The 20,421-nt window shown below is 41.8% G+C and overlaps 1 protein-coding gene across 1 annotated transcript; it reads left to right on the forward strand.

The window, feature by feature from the left end:
- Positions 1-717: 717 nt before the first annotated feature.
- Positions 718-2,333, forward strand: LOC129724625 (uncharacterized). The gene is made up of 2 exons (XM_055679673.1): positions 718-1,135; positions 1,194-2,333. Exons 1-2 carry the CDS (start codon positions 797-799, stop codon positions 2,307-2,309), a joined length of 1,455 nt encoding a protein of 484 aa, XP_055535648.1. The 5' UTR covers positions 718-796; the 3' UTR covers positions 2,310-2,333.
- The last annotated feature ends 18,088 nt before the right edge of the window (positions 2,334-20,421 follow it).

Consider the following 20,421-nt stretch of genomic DNA (forward strand, 5'->3'; position numbering starts at 1 on the left):
AACTCAGGTCTAGCCAAAGTTATGAGGATTATTAACAAAGTAGAAGTTACGAGGCAGTTTAACTAATTCCACAAAATACGTACGTCGGGAGAAAAGATTCAAAATAATGGCAAAAACGCTAGAACCTATCGCCAAACGTATATAACCGCTGACAAGTGGTAAAGTGTACTCTACTGCTGCAGTATATCCGGCCGTTAATCCACATTATACTGTCGTAAGCCCGGCTACAAACTGGTCACAATAGGAAAGAAAGTATAACTTCCAGATAAAATCGAAATCCGAACGCCAGTCAGCAGAAAAAGAAAATTACTCGCACTGAAAGCGCAAGAAATGCAAAATTAATTAAAAAATTCTACTCCCTTTGGTGCTGCACCTCCAAACCTCTCCCTAGGGGAAAGGAAACCGGTCGCTGCTCGGACCGGGGATTTTTATGACAAGGCGAACTTTTCTTTTATGACGACCATAAAATATGTTTTAAAATTAACTCTCGCCCCATCCCCCTCCCGGGCCACCACCGTTGATCGTTGATCTGGGTTGCTCCAGTGCGTTGGAGACCAAACTGCCTAAAAGTTCTTGCCCATAAGACAGGAGAAAAAACGACGATAAAAAATCCGAACGGAAGTGAAGATTCCGCCTACAACTGACCAGATCAGGCGAACCAAAGCAAGCTGTCTCTGTCGTGAACTCTTACTAATTTATGATGTGGCAGTTGGGCGACAACTTTGTCAACACTTCGCTGGTCAGGAAAAACAAAAAAAAAGAAAAGAAATAATACCGCTGTCAGTGTGGAGAAAGAATGTCCCAACTGGATTTGCTGGAGGAAATTTGCCATCTCAGATGCAGTGGCGCAGAGCGAGATTTACTGAATTCTTGGCAAACCTACCGGGTTTCGGACATTACGCGTCGGCTGGCAAGTGAAACGGGCCGACTAATTTATGCGGAAGCAATCGCCTTCGCCGAGGAGGAAGATTCCAAGACCTTCCACCCGAAGTCGCTGGGAATGCTGGCGGTGCAGGCTTTGGTGGAGTCCCATACGAGTGGCCCGATGCCAAGTGGATTGACTTGCGAGCAGGTGCGTGATTTCGGGCTACTTCTACCGTTGGAGTTGCCCATACTGGATTTACTGGAGTTTGAGGTTCGTTTCGGGTTGGGAAATGAGATGTTTTGAAATTAGTTTGTTTTTCAAATTCTAGAATGAAACGTATTGGAAACGTGTTGTAAAATCCAAAACAAAGCGTCTTGTTGATTTTTTAAAACATGAGAGAGATTCTGATGTTCACTGGAAACCGCTGGGAATGGAATTGCTGGTGGCGGAAGCGATCGAGCGGGAGAAACCTGAATACTGGTTCGAAGGCATTCTGGAAGATATTCTAATCAACTCGGCTCCGTTTGTGCGAAAGTTGGTCATATCGGAGCTCTTATCTTTGGAAAAAATCGAAGCTGCCGAGGGTTATGAAGAGTACAGAGTTTACGATGTACCTTCGGAGTTGTGCAGCCATGGTTCGCTGGAAATTTTGAAACATCTAACAAATCTCACCTCTTTGAGTTTAGTTTTTGGACTAGACAGTGTTGTTAATGGTTATGAGCGACGATTCTTCCAGTTTTCCCTAGAAGACATGGAAAACTTGGCGAAAGCGCTTCCAAAGTTGGTGGTTTTAGAGAGTTTCACTCTAGCTAGAAGTAAAATGTCACCCGACAAACTGAAGGTGCTTTTAGGAGCATTAGCGCAGTTGAAACTTAAATCGTTAGAGTTATCTTATTGTTATTTGGGGGTAGAAACGGGCATTCTATTTGGAAGGTACATAAGCAAATGTCCCGCAACTCTAACCTGTCTTAACTTGATGGGAAATTTTTTGAACGATAAGCAGCTAGAAGATTTCAGCTATGGAATCAATGTTTACCAGGGAGTTCTGGATAAACTCGACCTATCGCACAATCCTTTCGGCGAGGCTGGTGTGCTGATGCTGGGTGGAGCAATCAAAAACACGGAACACGTGCGGGAGCTAAACGTTACCGGTTGTGAGCTGGGGGCGCAAGGTGCCTACAGAGTAGTACAACTGCTTGGTTTCCATCGGTCGCTAAAGGTACTCCACATGAATTGCACTCCATTGGGCAAAAACGGGGGCAAAAAGTTAGTTCAGGTGCTCAAAGAAAACTGGTTTGTTGAGGTGGTGAATTGCAAACAGTGTGACCTGAAAATAAGTCACGAGCAGCGAGTGAGAAGCATTCTTCGTCGGAACCAAAAATTCCTGCTGGCTCGTAAGGATACTTTGTTTGCGACGGAAGCGCAGCGAGCCGGAACAATCTGACGTAATATGAGAAAGTTTGTGGGTTTGAATGCGGCAATAAATTGACTCGAATTGGTTGCACTCCGTGGCATAATTATCATTTATATGACGCTGTAAATTTTGTCCTGCGACGTGGGCCTCATTGTCATTTGGTTGAGTTTTGGTCACCGCGGTGAACGGAGTTTGGAACTATTATATTTGTCTAGTTTCTTGTTTTTTGAGAAAGGATAGGATTCAATTAAAATGGTTTGTTTTAAGTTTTAGTTTGTTTAACCATGTTCTATTCATTTTCATTTAAAGAAAAATTCAACATCAATGGCATTGCTTCAGTTATTTCGATCCCAGAACTTAGAAGTTTCAGCATCAAATTTCAGCAAACTAAGTTTACATAAACACACAATTTAATAATACCTTGTTTAGAGTTTTCGTTCCGTATTATCAGACTCCCAGCGGGGATTTTTTTTGCGAGCTTCGAACGAGGTTTTAATTCTTTCTGACCTCGCATTTTATTTATACTAGAAGATGCAGTTGTGTTTCGTTAGCAAATTTTTCGCAGAGTTTTCTTGTCTGTTACACAATTTCCACATGGTTTTGCGAGTTGTTTTTCTTTAAGATCCGAATTTCCTGCATTAGAATCCACTTCAAATAAAATGAACATTTCTAATATGTATCATTCTTGTATTACACAAGTTTTGTCTGCTTCAAGAGTAAATTGTTTCAGATCGAGAGTAATTTTTTCCAGGTCTAGTTATTCTATATAATTCTGAATTCCAAATTGACAGTACCTTCAGAACGCCTAGATCAAGTATAAATGTTAAGATTAAAAAATATTTTCAAAATGATAAAAATCAATCGAGTTACATTGATAATTTCAAATAAGCGAGTTGGTTTCGGATTCGGTAAATAAAACTTAGGACAATTAAGGATGATTTTAAATTTAAAACGCGTTACAAAAAACGCAGGTTCTAAGATTTGTAACATGGAATACGGAATACGTAAAATTTTATTCAAAAACTTGGAATTCTAAATTAATATTTTGAGATCTGATTCTTGAAAACAAAGAGTTTGGTGTCGATGATTTAGCGGCTTTGGATTTCGTACTACGACTTTGATTTTAGAACTAATTTCAAACTTTGAGGTTAGAATTTGAGATTCAGAAACTCGGAACCGGAATCAAGAACTCGAGATTGATGTTTGGGTTTTGTATCTGGAGACTTAAAACCTAATGTTTGTATTTGGGGAAAATCAGGATTTGGAATTTAAAACTTGAGACTCGGAACTTTATGTTTGAGTATTTATTTTTCAACTTCAGACTACAGAATTAGGACCTGAATCAGGAGTGTTGGGACATAAATATTAAGTCAGGACTTTGAAGTTTATAAACGTGAGAATTAAAACAATCAGACATGATATAAATATATGATTTTGGATTCTGGATTTCAGACATATTATACGCAACATGAGATTTTAAAATTAGGATTTAAAACATGAAACTTTAATTTTAAGACTAATTTGTATTCGGAACTTGTGCACCTGCTTAGGATTTATGACTTAGGGTTACAGAATTTGAAATCCAGAAATCGAGCTTAGTACTCCTAATTATGGTCCTGGGGCTCAAATCTTGAAACATTGATTTTGAGACTTGGAATCTATCATTTTAGATTTGAGCCTCAGGACTTGAACTTTGACATTTAAAAACTGGCTTCGGTATACAGGATTTCTAATTCCCGATTTAAAAATTAAGTGTTCGGATCCGAGTGTCAAAACTTCAAAGTTGAGACCTGGAGTTTAAGAGAAACAGGCAGTTGGGATTGGAGACTTGATACACAAATCATAAGCTACTAACTTGGGATTATAAACTTGGGACTTTGAGAATGGGATATAAGACTTATAATTCGCGATGGAACATTTTGGATCGAGACTTTAGACTTAGGAACTTGGAATTTAAAACATACAACAATGAACTCGATCAAAAACATGAGATTAAGATGAAATCCCATCGACTGATAACTTTGGAACTGGGATTTGTAATTTATAATTCGCATTTAGAACCTAAAATTGAGAACTGAAACTTTGGATTCAAGATAGCAGAATTCGGATAGCAAAAAATTTAAGTCTTCTGATTTAAAATATGAGACCGAAGTGTTGAGCACTCGAAAATTTGAAGCCCTTAAAAATTCAACCTTGAAAATCAAGATTGAGGGCATTCGCCTTAGTATTGGGGGTTTGGAACCCAGAACTTGAGCTTGAAAGAGCTTCGTAACCGCAAATTTACAGAGCTCTCTTTGGCGAGCAGATAATTGTGGGTTTAAATTTGAGAAGAATCTAGGCCATTTAATGTCAACGGACTTAAGCATGATTTAATTTTCAGGTTCCTCACTAACTCTTCCTCTACGTTGAGTTCTACAGCAAACAATAAAATTTCGCACACTAGCCTGGAGAGCTAATGCGATCTCGATCAACTAGATACCCCAGTGCTGAGTCGAGAAAATTTCCAGCTCGAAAAGATCTTCGACCTGATCGGGAATCGAATACAACATAACAACCGTGTGGGAGAGCTAGCCGACCGACATCGCTGAGCATAGACCCGAATACCTCTTGACAGCACATTGACGAATACCTCTTGACAAAAAAAATCCCTCTCGTACAATGAAACTGGTCAGAGGGACATTTGTTCGAAACATCTCCAGAAATTTACTGTTTGACGGTTTTGGGTAACGAATTTGGGACTTTGGCTTAAGACTGGCAACTTTGGAGTTGAAATTTGAAAATTAAAAATGCGGATTCGGAATCGAAAACCTAAAATTCAGCTTTCGAACTTGGGTCTATGTACTTGTAACTTAGGAGCTTGAAGTCTGAATTTGGGTTTAGAATTCAGAATTTAAGTCATGAGACATCAGGGATTAAACTTGGGACTTTGCATTCAAAATCAAAGACGTGATTCTTGTGATGTGAAAGTTTGGACTGAGAAGTTACTAAGAATTACTTGAAATTTTAGACTTAAGACTTCGAAATTGAGATTTGGAACTTGTTTGGTCGTATAGGATCGTTCAAACATTAGAATTGGTTTTGGATCCCTGATTCAAGGTTCAAGGATTTTGATGGGATTTTATTTATATTTTTCAAAATTTACAATTCAAGAATGATGATTCGAAATTCGCTTTTTGAGACTTGTAAACCAGAATTTAAAACTCGATATCAATGATTCTCAAGATTTTCGATTCCGTACTACCACATTGACCTTGTGACGTAAGACTATGAAATTGGAAATCATGATTTGCGAACTTGGATCGGGAATTTACTGGGATTAGTGTCTTGGGCCTTGAAATTTGAAACTTAGAACATAACGTTTGAGGTTTGCAAATCAGGATTCGGAATTTGGAAACATACCTTTGACTTAGACTTTGGACTTGAAATTCGGAATTGCGGAATTCGGATTGGCAATTGAGAATTTTTATCTATGATTCAGGAGTTATGATTAAAATATAGAATAATAATTGAGGAGGCATTCAAAATTTGTAACTTGAATTTAGTTTCAGAATTTGATATTTCTAATTTGGGACTTGAAGCTCAATAGTATTTTGATCCTTTAACCTTCCGAATTGAAACTTTAAACTTAGAATTTAAGCTGAAGAGGTTTTTGGGAATTGAGATTTGAAACTTGAGACACAATTCTTGGGATTAAATTCTCAAATCCCTAATCCATAGTACCTAGGCTATAGTCTTGGGATATAACGTGACCCTTGGAGATGTGTAAATTTTGGATTCGGTTATCCCAATTTGTAATTAAAAGCTTGTGATTTGAACCATGATGTATAAAGACATGGTGTAACAGTATGTCATAAGCAGAATCGGCCATATTAAAAAAAATTGCCAGCGAGTAAGTTTGTTTATAAACAACTAGGGCATAGAAATTATCGCATCTCATAATATATTATATATATATTTTTTTTATTCTCGCTTATTTTCCGTCGGTCTAGTTCCGCCACTGTTGTGGCCAATCACCGACGCCCAGGGAGGCGACTCCACACCCAGGACCCTAACTCACGACCCGTTTATTAACGGACCGGCGCCAACGGCTTTACTTCCTCATGCGATGGAAGGCGTGATCCCAGAGATTTTTCGCCTCAGAAAATCTCCCGGTGTCGGCTAGGATTGAATCTAGACCAGTTGGGTTGGTTGTGAGTGGATCACGCCACCTCACAACCATCGACACCTATGCCGGCGGTGGGATTCGAACCCAGGCGTCGAGCGTGGTTGGCGGAGACGTTACCAACCACACTAGGCCCCCGCTCATATTATATATATATATATATATATATATATATATATATATATATATATATATATATATATATATATATATATATATATATATATATATATATATATATATATATATATATATATATATATATATATATATATATATATATATATATATATATATATATATATATATATATATATATATATATATATATATATATATTTTTTTTTTTTTTTTTTTTTTTTTGTTTCAGGTGGAGGGGAAAATTGCATCCAAACCCCTGAGGTGACCAACCTCGGGGAGTGTGGGGTTGGTTTGAATCAGTGACCCGACTCACTAAAACCCCTCCAGTCTCCAGCCCATAATACTCCCCGGGACCACCGCTAGGTATTGCTTCGGGGAGCGGCTTTTGTGCTCTGTGCACCCTCTTGGTTCTTTAGGTATCTTTGCTAACTTAGCTAACTAACCTGGAGACTGGCCGTTAGCTAACACTGGCGTGTCGGTGGTCAACCTGTCGCCTGTTTTGCAATTCTAAAACTATTTGAGAGGCGGCTGTACAAACCGCCCTCCAAATGTTTGGGTCTTTACACATCCTCCGAACTAGGTTGTCCGGAGTGGTGTCTGGCCCGCTCACTACCATCATGTCGCTCCGCGCATGCACAAAACGAGGGCACACGAAGAAGACATGCTCAGCAGTTTCTTCCGCATCCGCGCACTCGGGACACATGGGGGACCCCGCATGCTCGAATCTGTGTAGATACTGCCTGAAGCAACCATGACCTGACAGAATCTGTGTCAAGTGGAAGTTAACTTCTCCATGGCGCCTCCCGACCCATTTGGATACGTCCGGAATAAGTCGATGCGTCCATCTACCCTTTACAAAGCATTCTACGTCCTCCTTAATGGCGATGCTGATAGGCATCATGCCGGACAAGACACAGATTGCATCGTATGACACCGTACGATACGCACTCGCAACTCTCAGGTACATGAGCCTGTAGGTACTTTCCAGTTTACCACGGTAACTGTTAGTACCTAGCGCTCTGGACCACACTGGCCCACCATACCTAAGTATGGACGAAACCACGCTGGCAAGAAGTCTTCGCTTGCTGCCATAAACCGCTGAGCTATTGGACATCATACGAGATAGTGCTGCAATAGCCGATGAGGCCCTCTTACAGGCAAAGTCGACGTGACTCCCGAACGTGAGCTTGTCGTCCACCATAACCCCCAAGAGCTTCAGGGATCGCTTCGAGGTGATGGTGCAGTCTCCGACTCTGACCACCGCCTGTTGCTCCGATTTACGGTTGTTCACAACCGTGACCTTCGTCTTATGATGCGCGAGCTCCAGTTTCCTGGAGCGCATCCAGTCCTCGACCTTGCGTATACAGTGCGCGGCCGTCAACTCGACCTCCTCGATAGACTCGCCGTAAACCTCCAGCGTTATGTCGTCTGCAAAGCCGACGATCACAACCCCTGCAGGGAACTTGAGTTTCAACACTCCGTCATACATGACATTCCACAAAACCGGGCCCAGGATAGAACCTTGCGGAACTCCTGCGGTAATTGGGACGCACTTCTGACCCTCCTCCGTGTCGTAAACAAGTACTCGATTCTGGAAATAATTTTCCAGAATCTTGTACAGCGACACCGGTACATGGATGCTCCTGAGCGCGAGCGCTATGGAGTCCCAACTGGCACTATTGAATGCATTCTTCACGTCAAGCGTGACGATTGCGCAATAGCGAATGCCCCAACTCTTACGCTGGAGTGCTACCTCTGCCGTCTTGGTGACAGAGAGAATAGCATCCAGCGTGGATCTACCTTTCCGGAAGCCGAACTGGTTACATGCCAGACCGTTTACACCCTCTGTGTACTTCACCAGTCTGTTGAGGATAATCCTCTCAAGCACCTTGCCCGTAGTGTCCAGCAGACAGATAGGTCTGTATGCCGATGGGTCCCCTGGCGGTTTCCCAGCCTTCGGCAACAGCACCAATCTCTGTCGCTTCCACCTGTCCGGAAAGAGGCAGTCATCCAGGCACTTCTGCATGACTGCTCGAAATAGATCAGGGGCCACTTTCATGGCCGTCCTGATGGCCAAGTTCGGGATTCCATCCGGTCCCGGTGCCTTGCTCACCTTTAGGGAGTTGGCGATCACGATGAGTTCCTCATTCGTAACCCTTACCTCCTCCACAACCTCTGCACGGCTGCCGTCTCTCACGGATTGGATGCCCGGCAGGTTGGCCGACCATCCCTGGTCTGTGTCTGAGATACTGGAACGTCGGACGTGAGACTCAGCAACCGGAGGCCAAGGATTTGGCTCGTGTCGTGGAAAGAGTCCCTCGATGATACGCTCCAGCATCGCTGGTGATCGCTCTGCAGGCGCCAACACGCCTTTGGTCTTCGCCATTACGACTCTGTAGGCGTTGCCCCACGGATTCGTATTGGCACTCGCGCATAGCCTATCGAAGCAGGCCCTTTTGCTCGCCTTTATCGCACTTTTAAGCGCCGATCGTGCAGATCCAAATAATACACGGCGCTCTACCCTCTGTGCATCGGTACGTGCACGTTGCAACATCCGTCTTGCACGGAGGCACGCGCTACGGAGGTCCGCTATCGCGTCGGTCCACCAGTATACCGGTGACTTACCATTCCTAGGTTGGCGGGTCCTAGGCATGGTGGCGTCGCACGCCCGCGATAATGTGGCAACTAATTGGTTAGCACTCGGGCGGAGCCAACTGCCCCCCTCGCGCTCTCTTCTCATTGCTTCTGCAAATACCTCGGCATCGAAATGCGATGTCTTCCACCCGCGGACGGTCGGAGTATTGGCTCTACCCGTCGCCTGCCGCCTCACGTTCTGGACTACGCTATAGCAGACCGACTGGTGGTCACTATAGGTGTAGCCATCGTCTACCCTCCAGTTCACGATCAGTCCTGGGCTGGAGAACGTCACGTCGATGATCGACTCCGCACCATTTCTGTTGAATGTACACTTGGTTCCAACGTTGGCCAAATCTAGGTTGAGCTTTGCCAAAGCTTCCAACAAGATCTGACCCCTCCGGTTCGTGCGGCGGCTTCCCCACTCAACAGCCCAAGCGTTGAAGTCGCCCGCCACTACTAAGGGTGTTAGTCCCGTCAGCTCCATAGATAACAAATCGACCATCTGGGTGAACCTTTCGATCGACCAACGCGGCGGAGCATAACAACTGCAGTAGAACACTCCATCCACCTTGGCAACCGCGTATCCTTCATTTGAGGTTGACACAACCTCCTGAACCGGGAACTTGCTGGTCGTGCATATGGCCGCCGTACTGGACTTATCTGCAACCCAATTACCGTTTCCGGGAGGGATGCAGTAGGGGTCCGATACGATTGCGATGTCCGACCGCGACTCAGACGCTGCTTGGTATAGCAGCTGCTGTGCCGCATAGCAATGGTTCAGGTTCAATTGTGTCACCCTCACGCCCGTGGTTTCGTGGCCGCCTTACCGGCTGGGCACCATGGGTCTCCCATAAAGTGCTTGGCGTCCCGTTTTCCAGTACATACCAAGCACTTGGGAGGCTCCCCGCAGTCTTTAGCTTTATGGCCAGCACCACCACAACGCCTACATAACTGGCTCCTATCGGGCCCCTTGCAGGTCAAGGACTTGTGTCCTCTCTCGAAACACCTGAAGCAAACGTCCGGCTGCTGGAGTATGCTCAGGGGACATACTGACCAGCCAACCTTAAGTTTGGCTGTCTTCAGGGCCAGAGTTGCATCGGCCGATGCAAGCCGGAAAGTGGCCACCTGGGTCCCCGCTGGACCCTTTCGAAGGCGAATTACCTCAGTGGCTACTTCCACTCCGCACTTCTCCTTGAGGGCCTGTGCAATATCGCACCTCTCGGTGATTTCATCCAGGTTTTTGAGCTGGAGAGTCACCTCTGATGTGAGGGCCCGAATTTGCACATCTTTCCCGAGGACCTGCTAGGCTACCGTCTTGTAGGCAGCGCCCTTGTTTTTAGCATCCTTACGGAGCTCAAGGATCATCTCGCCGGTGCGAGAACGGCGGATGGTCTGCACATCCGCTCCCAGATCCTTGAGCTGGGTTTCGCCTCTCATTTTCTTCAAGACTTCGGAGTACTTGGACCCATCCGTCTTGAGTATGAGGGCGTCACCCCTGCTTCGCGCCTTCTTTCCCATTTTTGGACGATATGTCGCCTTCTCGTTGTTGCGCTTGCTGTCTTTTTGGCGCTTCCTTCCTCCCACGGTAACCCAAGGGTTTCCCGTAGCTGCCACTTCGGCAGACTTTTCGGCGGACTTGGAGGCCGTTGGTGTGCTGTCTCGCGGGCTTAGCACAACCAACCGTTTCTTGCTGTTCTCGGGGGCTTCCCCCGGAGACTGCCTTGCTCTTTTTGCGGCTGACCCGGAGGCGCAAACCGCTGCAAACGTGCAGGTGTCCGTTTGGACCGACTTCGTCGCCCTTCCGGTCACCTCCGTTGCATTCTTCTCTGCAGCCACCGCTCTTGCCTTGAGCTCGGCGTGCTCCTTCTTCGCAGCATCGACGGAGGACCGAAGCATGTAGAAAGCCTGCTTCAGGTACTTCGTCGTGTTGGTGCGACTTTTCGTAAACTCGATTATGGCATCGAGCTGCTCCGACAGCGCTACTACTTTTGGTAGCGTGTCTCGCTGTCTTCCGACCGCCTTTATCAACAGTGGACCAGCCACTGCGATGTCTTGCGTCGATCCGGTAGGCGTACTGCCTTTGCCGTCTTCGCAGGCGTCCTTTACTGCATCCATCTCCGCCTTTCTCGGCGGAGACCTCTGGATGCCTCCTCGTGCAAACGGGTTTTTCAACCCATCTGCGCCCAATTGTTGATCTTCATTATTTTCATTGTTCATTTTTGTTAAGTGGGTCCCCCTTCCAGCCGCTATCCTTATCCATACTGGAGTGGTCGCCTATCTGGTCCCATGGTAGTCTATGCCGAAGCAGTGAGGCCATGGCTAGGGGCGGCTGCCATAGCGCCTTATGAGCAACTATGACACCCCCGACCGGCGCAAGTCAGGAAAGGACATCTGATCCCACTCCTGCCCGGTTCCCACCGGGCAATGAATTTGGAACGTACTGGAAGGCCTGCCAGGTTTTACGGGACGGAGACCCCTGCACCGGTTGTTGTCTCGCCGTTTCAAGCCGTTGTCACACGACCTTACTAAGGGAGCTCGGCGCAGGTGCCAGCCCAGAATCGTAGTACGAAAACAAAATCCGACTCTTATCATATGACGTTGCGACCAGTTGCCGTAATTGGGAACTTACTGGCATCAATCCCAATGGGCGAATTAGTGCATTTGGGTGGTGGGAGCGGCACTATTCGCTCCGTCAGAGCTGCTTCCGGATAATGTGGCTTTTGCGAGAATTCGGCGGCCCAATGCCTGAGTCTCACCACAACCTAGGCTAGCTCTCGCTGATGGTCCGGGACTTGCAGGTGCTTGCAGTGAGCACTTCCGTGGCCTACGGTAATCGCCAAATACCGACCCGTGGTGGCATACAGCTCTGCCAAATATATATATATATAAATATATATATATATATATATATATATATATATATATATATATATATATATATATATATATATATATATATATATATATATATATATATATATATATATATATATATATATATATATATATATATATATATATATATATATATATATATATATATATAATTATAAATTTGGTATAAAATTGGTAATGCTACATACCTTGCTACCAATATTCATTAATTTAAGAAACAATTTTCAACTTAAAACACCTCAATTTGCTGTATTCAATTGCCTAGTTAGTAAGGATATATCAACAAACTCGAAAAAATTATTCGCTTTTGCATAGTGATGCTTTGTCTCCAACCCTCCAAAGTGAAAAAGACGCTTCCTCACCCCGCGCCTACTGTTTGGTCAAACCGTTACACCATGTTCTACTCATCGTGATTTGAACATTCAACTTTAAGGACTTGAGACTAAAATTGTGAGACATGAAGTTTGAGATTTGAGAGTTTGGATTTGGGACTTGGGATTTGGAACACATGACTGAGGCTTGAAAATTTGGATATAAAGCCCAAAATTTGAGATTTGAAACAGTTTGATTCAGATTTGGAATTTGAACTTTGGCAAAGGACAAGAAATTAAAAAAATTAGAACCTGTTGTTTGAAACCTGGGACTTGAAATTTAGGATTTAGGATACGGACCTTGAAATTTTATATTTTAAACCCAATGCTTGACTTGGTGTTTTAAACCAGAGACTTTAAAATCGGTCTTGGGACTTAAAATTCAAGATGAAATTATAAATCGAGATTCTTCAGATTGGAAGATTCGCCTCGGAAATTATAACTGAGGAATTAAGAGATGGAATTTTCAATTCCAAAATTCAAACCCAGATTGTGAAAATTACTTTCAATCTTAGAATCCGAAGTTTTAGATTTTATGCACTGGACTTGAAACTTCGGAATGTGGACTCTTCAACTGTTGAGATATGGAACTTGGGACTTCGAACTTTAGATTTAAGACTTGTCATTTTGAGCTAAGTATATAAGATTTATGGTTCAGATTTATAGATTTGAATCGAACCCTCGGCTCGGTTTTATGACTTGAAACTTGGGCAATTGAATGCAATTTACGAAATAGATTTTGGGATTTAGGACTTTAGAATTGACTCTTGAGATTTAAGATTGTGTAATCCGAATTTAAAATCTATTATTACTAATTCATAAGTGAGACTTAAATATTAGGACCCGAGTCTTGAGATATGGAAATTGGAATTAGAGTTCATGTAACTTGGGACTTGAGTTGTGAGCTATTGGCTTGAAACTTCGAAATTTGGTAACAAAATTGTGGGATTCGGACCTCGACATATTTTAGATTGAAAAATTTTGGATCGTTACAATAAACTTCAGTTAGGAACTTGAAACTGGAGTCTTTGAATCGTGAAAATTGAATTTTTATACATGAGAAATAAAATATTAAAACATGAAATTCGTAATTTTGTATTTTGGATTAAAAACGTAGAAAACGCAGCAAAAGATTTTAAATCTAAAATTAGGAACATAAAAGTTTATTTTTGAACCAGGAATTTTAAGTTTGAGCTTTAAGACTTGTGACATAAGAATTATGAATTTTATTTCAAAATCTGGAAATTCGAAATTAACGATTTGGAATTCAATTCTCGACGTTTCAGCCCCAGATTTTAAGCTTTGAAATCAATGGTTTATTGACTTTAGAATGCGTACTATGAGCATATGACTTCGGAGAGTGGATTTTTAATGTTCTAGACTTGTTCGTAAGGTTCTGAAACTTGGAACTTCAAACATTGGATTTGGAATTTGGATTTTAAGATCCATGGCTCGGGGTTATAGCGTTAGAGCTAATGACTTGAAACTTTAAAATTGGGATTCGCATTTTGGAAAATAGGATCTGGAATCAAGTGTTTTAGACTGAGTATTCAGTCGTGAGTCTGGGAACTAAAGACTTTAAATTCAAAGTTTAAGATTTGACAATTCGGATTTCGAATTCATGACTTAAGACTTGAGGCTTAGATATTTGAATCGAACACTTGAGATTTGGAATACGAGACTTGAAATTTCAAATTGATCACGGTGCTCCCACAGACCGTTATTATAAAAAATATGCACCAAAAAATCTGAGTAAAAATTTCTAATCACCGTACGGTACATTGTTGATTATTGCCCTTTTGAAGGTCGTAAAGTACAAAAAAATTATATAAAAGAAAATTATGCCATCAGAATAGTCAAAACGTTGTTACGTCACGGTACAATGTGTCATTATATTATTTTTATCGTAACTGTTTTGTGACTCGTGGTCAGGATTTTAGGTTTTTTTAACTCTTTCCGACCGGACCCATATAATTGCGTAGGTAGAAGGTGACTTGAACAAAACCTTCTCTCTCGCTTTTTGCACGTCCTATTCATTGTTTCATTTCTCACAACGCTAGTGTCAACATCGCAGCTGCTACGAAAAATTGAAAATGGGAGCAAGCAAGGCTTTTTATACATTATTGCTCAGATTTAGGTTCCGTTATCCGTCATAGTTTACCTACACAATTGTGGGGGCTCGGTCGGAAAGGGTTAAAACAACTTTGAAATCTTGGTAGGATCTTTTGAAAATTGGAATAAGTGAAACTTTTTACTTGAGATTTAAGTCCGTGAACTTTTTATTTTGATTGGGATCATAAAACTTTGGGACTTCATTCTTTGAGTATAAAATTTTCGGATTTTGGACTTTCAAATGTAGAATTTTTCGTTTTGAGATATTGCGTTCGGAATTTGGATTTGTGAATTGAGAGCTCAGGCATAGTTATTCACACTGAAATTCAAATTTCGGACTTGAGATTTAATCTTTTCCAAATTAAAGGCTCAAAAGTTGGAGAGTTGAAATTGCACTCTAGATACTTGGATGCACGTCCTGGATCTTGAAACTGGTATTTTCAAATTGAAGCTCAGTTCTAATGTCATTATTGTTTAACTTCTATTATAAATAAAATCCAAATTAATCCTATTTATGTCTCACTTCAAAACATTCCAGGTACCATATTCAAACTTGTCAGGAAAAAGTTGTGTTAAGATCACGGTTTTAGTGTCATTCCATTTCAGAGCTCCTATCATGTATCATAATTTTTATATTATTTTTATCGTAAATGTTTTGTGACTCGTGCTATCCCACACATTTATTCTATGCATAGCACATTACTCAAAGTGTACCTAACACTAATTGAAATCACCCAGCATATTCAATAACACGTTCGAGGGACCAAATCACCTCAGGGTACTGCAGATACATCAATAAAATGATACGATAACAATTATTATTACAAGACAAAAAACAACAAACACAATTAATTATGATTTCTATGACGCGTAGCGAAACAACAGACCGCTCTCGCGATTGATGAAAAAGGATGCCTTCGAATTTGGGTGTCAGAAAAAAATGGGACAAAGCTAACGAAAATGACAACGACCAAGGAGAGAAGGGAGAATCGAACCATAACAGTAGGTATCAAAATTTTCGCCTAATCGTTGCTTGTTATTCAAAACGACCACCGTACAGTATCAGTGGGGGAGGGCATTAAGAGGCACGGAATGGAGAAATTAATTGCTAGGATAATTCACTTAATTGGCGATTAATTAGGATCGAATTTCAGTCACGCATTTCGGAGGGCGTACTTCACAACTTTTCACAGGGAGTCATCGCCTCAAATGGAGTGGAATGAAGCGACAGAGTGGCACAAGAAGCCTGATCCTGAATGAAAGTTCTTCTAATTGTAATTGGCGGATGTTATTTTTCGGATGCGACTTGAAGAGTTTAAAGTCGACTGATTCTGATTCTATTCCGTAGTTCAAACGATAATGGCAATTGATTGGATTTTGATTTTGTTCATAAGCGTGCATCAAACGTGTTGGATTGAAAGATTTCAAGTGGGCCTCAGTTTTGCAGGTGAGAGTATATTTAATCCTATAGAGTAACACTGTTCGACCAGTTAGTTGAAGTGTTGAATATTGGCATGGGTGTAAAACATTCACGCATTTACTAACAACACGCGAGTAGAGAGATTGCACTCAAACTTTGTCGAGAGTAATGATGGCGTGTAAATTGTTTGCAGTTTGCAAAATGAAATAAAATAAAATGCATACTATATAGTGCATACCGGATAGGCGGTAAATCATAGAAAGTACCTCCTCTTTAGATCTGTATCTGAAGAACGACGAAGCAATTAAAGTTCGATTACCATCGGATTTTCGTCGCGGAAGCTGTCAGTGATTTCTACGCTTCCAGAAACTTAGTTAAATATTTACCGGTTCGCGGTCAAAGCAATTGAGTTCTTCCGCGTTATTGGCACGAACTCAACTAAAGTCACCACAGCAGCGGGAATGTACTTCAATCTGTCCACGTTCTTGCTGCTGCACCAGTCAACGCCATCCGCGGAGAAGTTGTTCTTGTCTTGGGAAGGACCCGAACGACAAGACTCGGAACGCAAAAATAATGCGCTGAAAACCATTTCTTCATCCGGAATGCAGTCCAACCGCAATGGGGGAGCTTTAAAATTAAATTTCATTGCACCATTGTTGGCACAGAACGGCACGTTTCATGATTTTGGTCGTCGGTCCTGTCGGTCGACGCCAGTTGCTGGCAAAGCTGAGATGGAAATAGCGCCATTTCCATAATTGAGCCATAATGGTGAAGCGTTTTGGGACGTTGTCGGGATCTACTTGGGAATGGGAGGGGCAGAAACGAGAGAAGTTGCAACCGTCCGTATTTTTTGTTTGGGATTCAAGAAAACGTTCTCCGGATGGTAAACTGATCTTTTAGATAATAATCCGAAGTAATTGCTTCGTAAGTCCGGATCATTTATACAAACATGTGAAATCGATGCTTAAAGCTAGGGAAACTGTTTTCGCATACATCAAGTGGAAACTTCCTTTTGTGTTGAAGTTTTTGACTTTAGTTTGCACTCGTTTAGCCAGGAAAACTTAATTAATGTTGAAAAAACATCTTTGGTACGTAGTTTCAAGCTGTCAAACACACGATTTGAAGAAGTATTTATATGACTATGGAATGTTTCGGAAATTTGTTGAAATGGGATACATTGAGGTAGCAATGTTTCATCTAATCTTTACGTTTCGAAGTCTCAAACGCTATACCTTCAATGTATGAAACATTATTTCGAGTGAAAAAATCGCAGTTTTACGATTTCAGTTACCCTATCTTAACTGCTTAGTTCGAAATACAAATTTCTAATTCAAATTAGAATACAATAAAAGTCAATATTCTTTTCAGAAACTACGATTGGTGATGATAGGTAAATTAATCAATATGCTTCTCCAACTTCCTAATTAGTGAATCCCAACTGTACCAATTTCCTTTCTCCAGTTTTCCTTGCTGTTTTAAAATACCAGCAGAAAACCCCTCGAAATGATTTCGCCCGAGCAAAACGAACTTTTCCATTGATTAGGAAAAGGAAACATAACAGTCGAAAAACTGGTGCGACAGCTGGACTGCGCTGTGTAAAACAACCGCTTGACAGCGGCAGAGAAAAATTACTCCACATAAATCTTCACTTGTTGTAACACAGGGACACCGGAAATAAGACACGCAGCCTGGAATTGGGAGGATGTCGCGTTGTTCTAGCGCATGCTTTCTCTCCACTTTCCGGGACATGGCGAACCGAACTACTAGAGCTGCTTGTCTTTGGCTGAAAAAAGAAAAACGAAAAAAATAAGCTGCGACTCATTTAATAACAAATGCTTGTCGTACTGTTTTGTGGAAAACGCAATACACTCAAACCCTTTTTCGCGGTTTCCTTTTCTTTTAGATGTTTTTTTTTTGAGTAGCTTAGGGTTTTGATCAATAGCACTTCCTACGTTATATTTCAAGATTGTTATCAGGACATTGCACATATTTCGTACAAAACGAGGATTGACTGTACCAAGATTATTTATGATTCTAATGAATTTCGGCACCAGGCTGACATTTAAATTGGCTGACATTGATTGGTTTTCTTGCGCACTGTGCTTCCGATCGAACAAATTGGTTTGTACCAACGATCTTTTGCGAACAGTTTCGCAGTCTGTCGTTGTGCATCAGATTCAATGCTAGTTTAAAACTTTTTTCACGATTCAAACTTCATTTAAGGGTACGAACCATTCGTCGATAATAAGATCAAAATCTTTTCATATCTTCCATAACAAACGACCGTCCGAAGTACAAACACAAAAAAAAATCATGAAAACCGCTGTCATTTCGAGCATCAGAATGGAACAACCAAAGTTATTTGATTTCGTGTTACGTAAATCTGAACCTTGTTTTCAAAGAGCGACCCGGTTTCTGGAGGGTGAATTCCAATAGAGCATAGATCGCCATGGCTGAAAAGTGCTGTTCAGGATTCCTCCCGCTTCTTGTTCGTGCAGTGCATACCTACATGCAAATGGGAACGCTGCCTACTATATACCGTACTGCATCAAATTTCGAACACTTAAGCTATGATGTAACTTCTTGCACTAAAAAAACAACTAAAAATGAGTTTTCTCGTCGATCTTAAAGGTTCAACATGTTGGTTAATTTATTTTTGTTGCAATTAAGTGCTATTTATATAGAATAAAACATATTTTGTTTATCAAATTAACGGAAATTTAGAACTCGGCTTCGATTCAAATTCCGAACACTTCAATGTAATCACTAAGAGATAGATAGGCACACTGTCTCAACACTGACTGTCACTATTTTCAACGCCTGCTGGTTCCCTGGAAGTGGTCCTACAGTGAAGAGCTATGCATCCCTTGGTAAAAGACATTCCGAAGAACGAAATGGTATATAATAATCATACTTTTGATTACTCTAGCTATAATAATGTGATTTTTATTCCAAAGTGTTCAAAGTTTGAGACTGCTCTAAGTTTGAGTCAAAACGGTATGTACTGTTGCATCCCAAACAAACTTCCTTTATGTTTGGTGCTAAAAAAAGTTTACCCAGTGCAAACCGCCTGACTGGTCATCGCGCTCCGTTCGACAGCTCGAACCACTCCAAATTGGATCGGGGAAAAATCGTATTAGTGTGATGTTACAGCTACCCCGTTTTTTATTTCTTCAGTCCGCGTTGGCTGCGCGAACCAGGGTCAGACGGAAAAATAAATTGATTGGAATGAAACGTGATATTTTTTAACCTCAAAACATCCAGGAAGCAGCCGACAGCAAAATAAAACCAGGGTAATCCATCTTGCGCTCCGAACGAAAGAGCTTTTGTGCGGATCGTACCGTTTTCGAGCATCGCCTCTTCCACTACTGTAGACTGTTCTTAATCTGGGTCACATTCGCATGCGTTATTAATAAGCTGTACTCAAAATAGACGAATTTCAATTGATTTTCTGTGTATCGATAATAAATGCTGAAGAGAGTTTCTTTCTGCCTGATGGACCGATTGGTAAGGGTTTATATTTTTTGTTCACATTTTTTGTTAGCTGATTTGCAACTGAATCGTCACGAGTTTTGCCACCATTCACTACATCATTGCCCACTGTGGGGCACCGCAACAGCTATGCATTCGCAGCCGGCAGCCATCCGCACATAACGTGTTGGAGCAAGACAAATATTTGATATTTGCATAAGTGATGTTCGGCGCTGATATTCAGTCAGGGCATATCAATCAGGTCCTTTGGTCGGAGTCGCTATGTCGGGTCACGGACATTGTTCGGACAAATTGAGGAGAACGGAAACTCTTCGGATTTGAGGTTTTGTGTGTAGTTGACCTCTGTTAGTGGTTTACATTTGTCATAAACAGTTTTCCACTCAAACACTGTCTGGCTGGGGCAACAAAGAACCAGTTAGGACAGCTCGGTTCGCCAGATTTTCCGATGACTGACGCCAACGCTTGGTGGTAATGTAGGGTTCTCGGTCGTGCCTGAATATTTTTAGTAAACTTTAAGTGATATGTACGATATGTTTTAATAACATTAGGAAATAGATTTCTAACTAGCTCACATTATTTATGAGACAAGAAACAAAACACTCTCGACTTTGGACCGGTTTTGGCTAGGTTTTTACCCATTTACGGAGCGACTCAAGCCTGTAACACAACGTATACTAGGAAAACGCAAAACTTGTAAAAAGTGAAAGATAACACTGGTCAACAAAGGTGCACCCCAAAAGCTCAAACCGTAAAAAATTAAAGATAATAGCTATTCAACCATTCCTGTGAATTTTTGTATCCCTAGCCACTGAGTTTTTTTTAAGAGACACAAATAAGTTTTCTCGTAAAAACATAACGTTGGAGCGACGAACCCGAAGAGCAATTACTATGCGAACTTTCCGGTAAGTTGAC

The sequence above is a fragment of the Wyeomyia smithii genome, chromosome 2 (genome assembly GCF_029784165.1).
Source record: "Wyeomyia smithii strain HCP4-BCI-WySm-NY-G18 chromosome 2, ASM2978416v1, whole genome shotgun sequence".
NCBI classification, from domain to species: Eukaryota; Metazoa; Arthropoda; class Insecta; order Diptera; family Culicidae; genus Wyeomyia; species Wyeomyia smithii.

What these genes read in the sequence shown, in the direction of transcription:
- LOC129724625 (XM_055679673.1), top strand. Translation starts at nt 797, where the DNA reads ATGTCCCAACTGGATTTGCTGGAGGAAATTTGCCATCTCAGATGCAGT. An exon ending in TGGATTTACTGGAGTTTGAG is followed by an intron (nt 1,136 to 1,193) that starts GTTCGTTTCGGG and finishes TTCAAATTCTAG; the next exon opens with AATGAAACGTATTGGAAACG.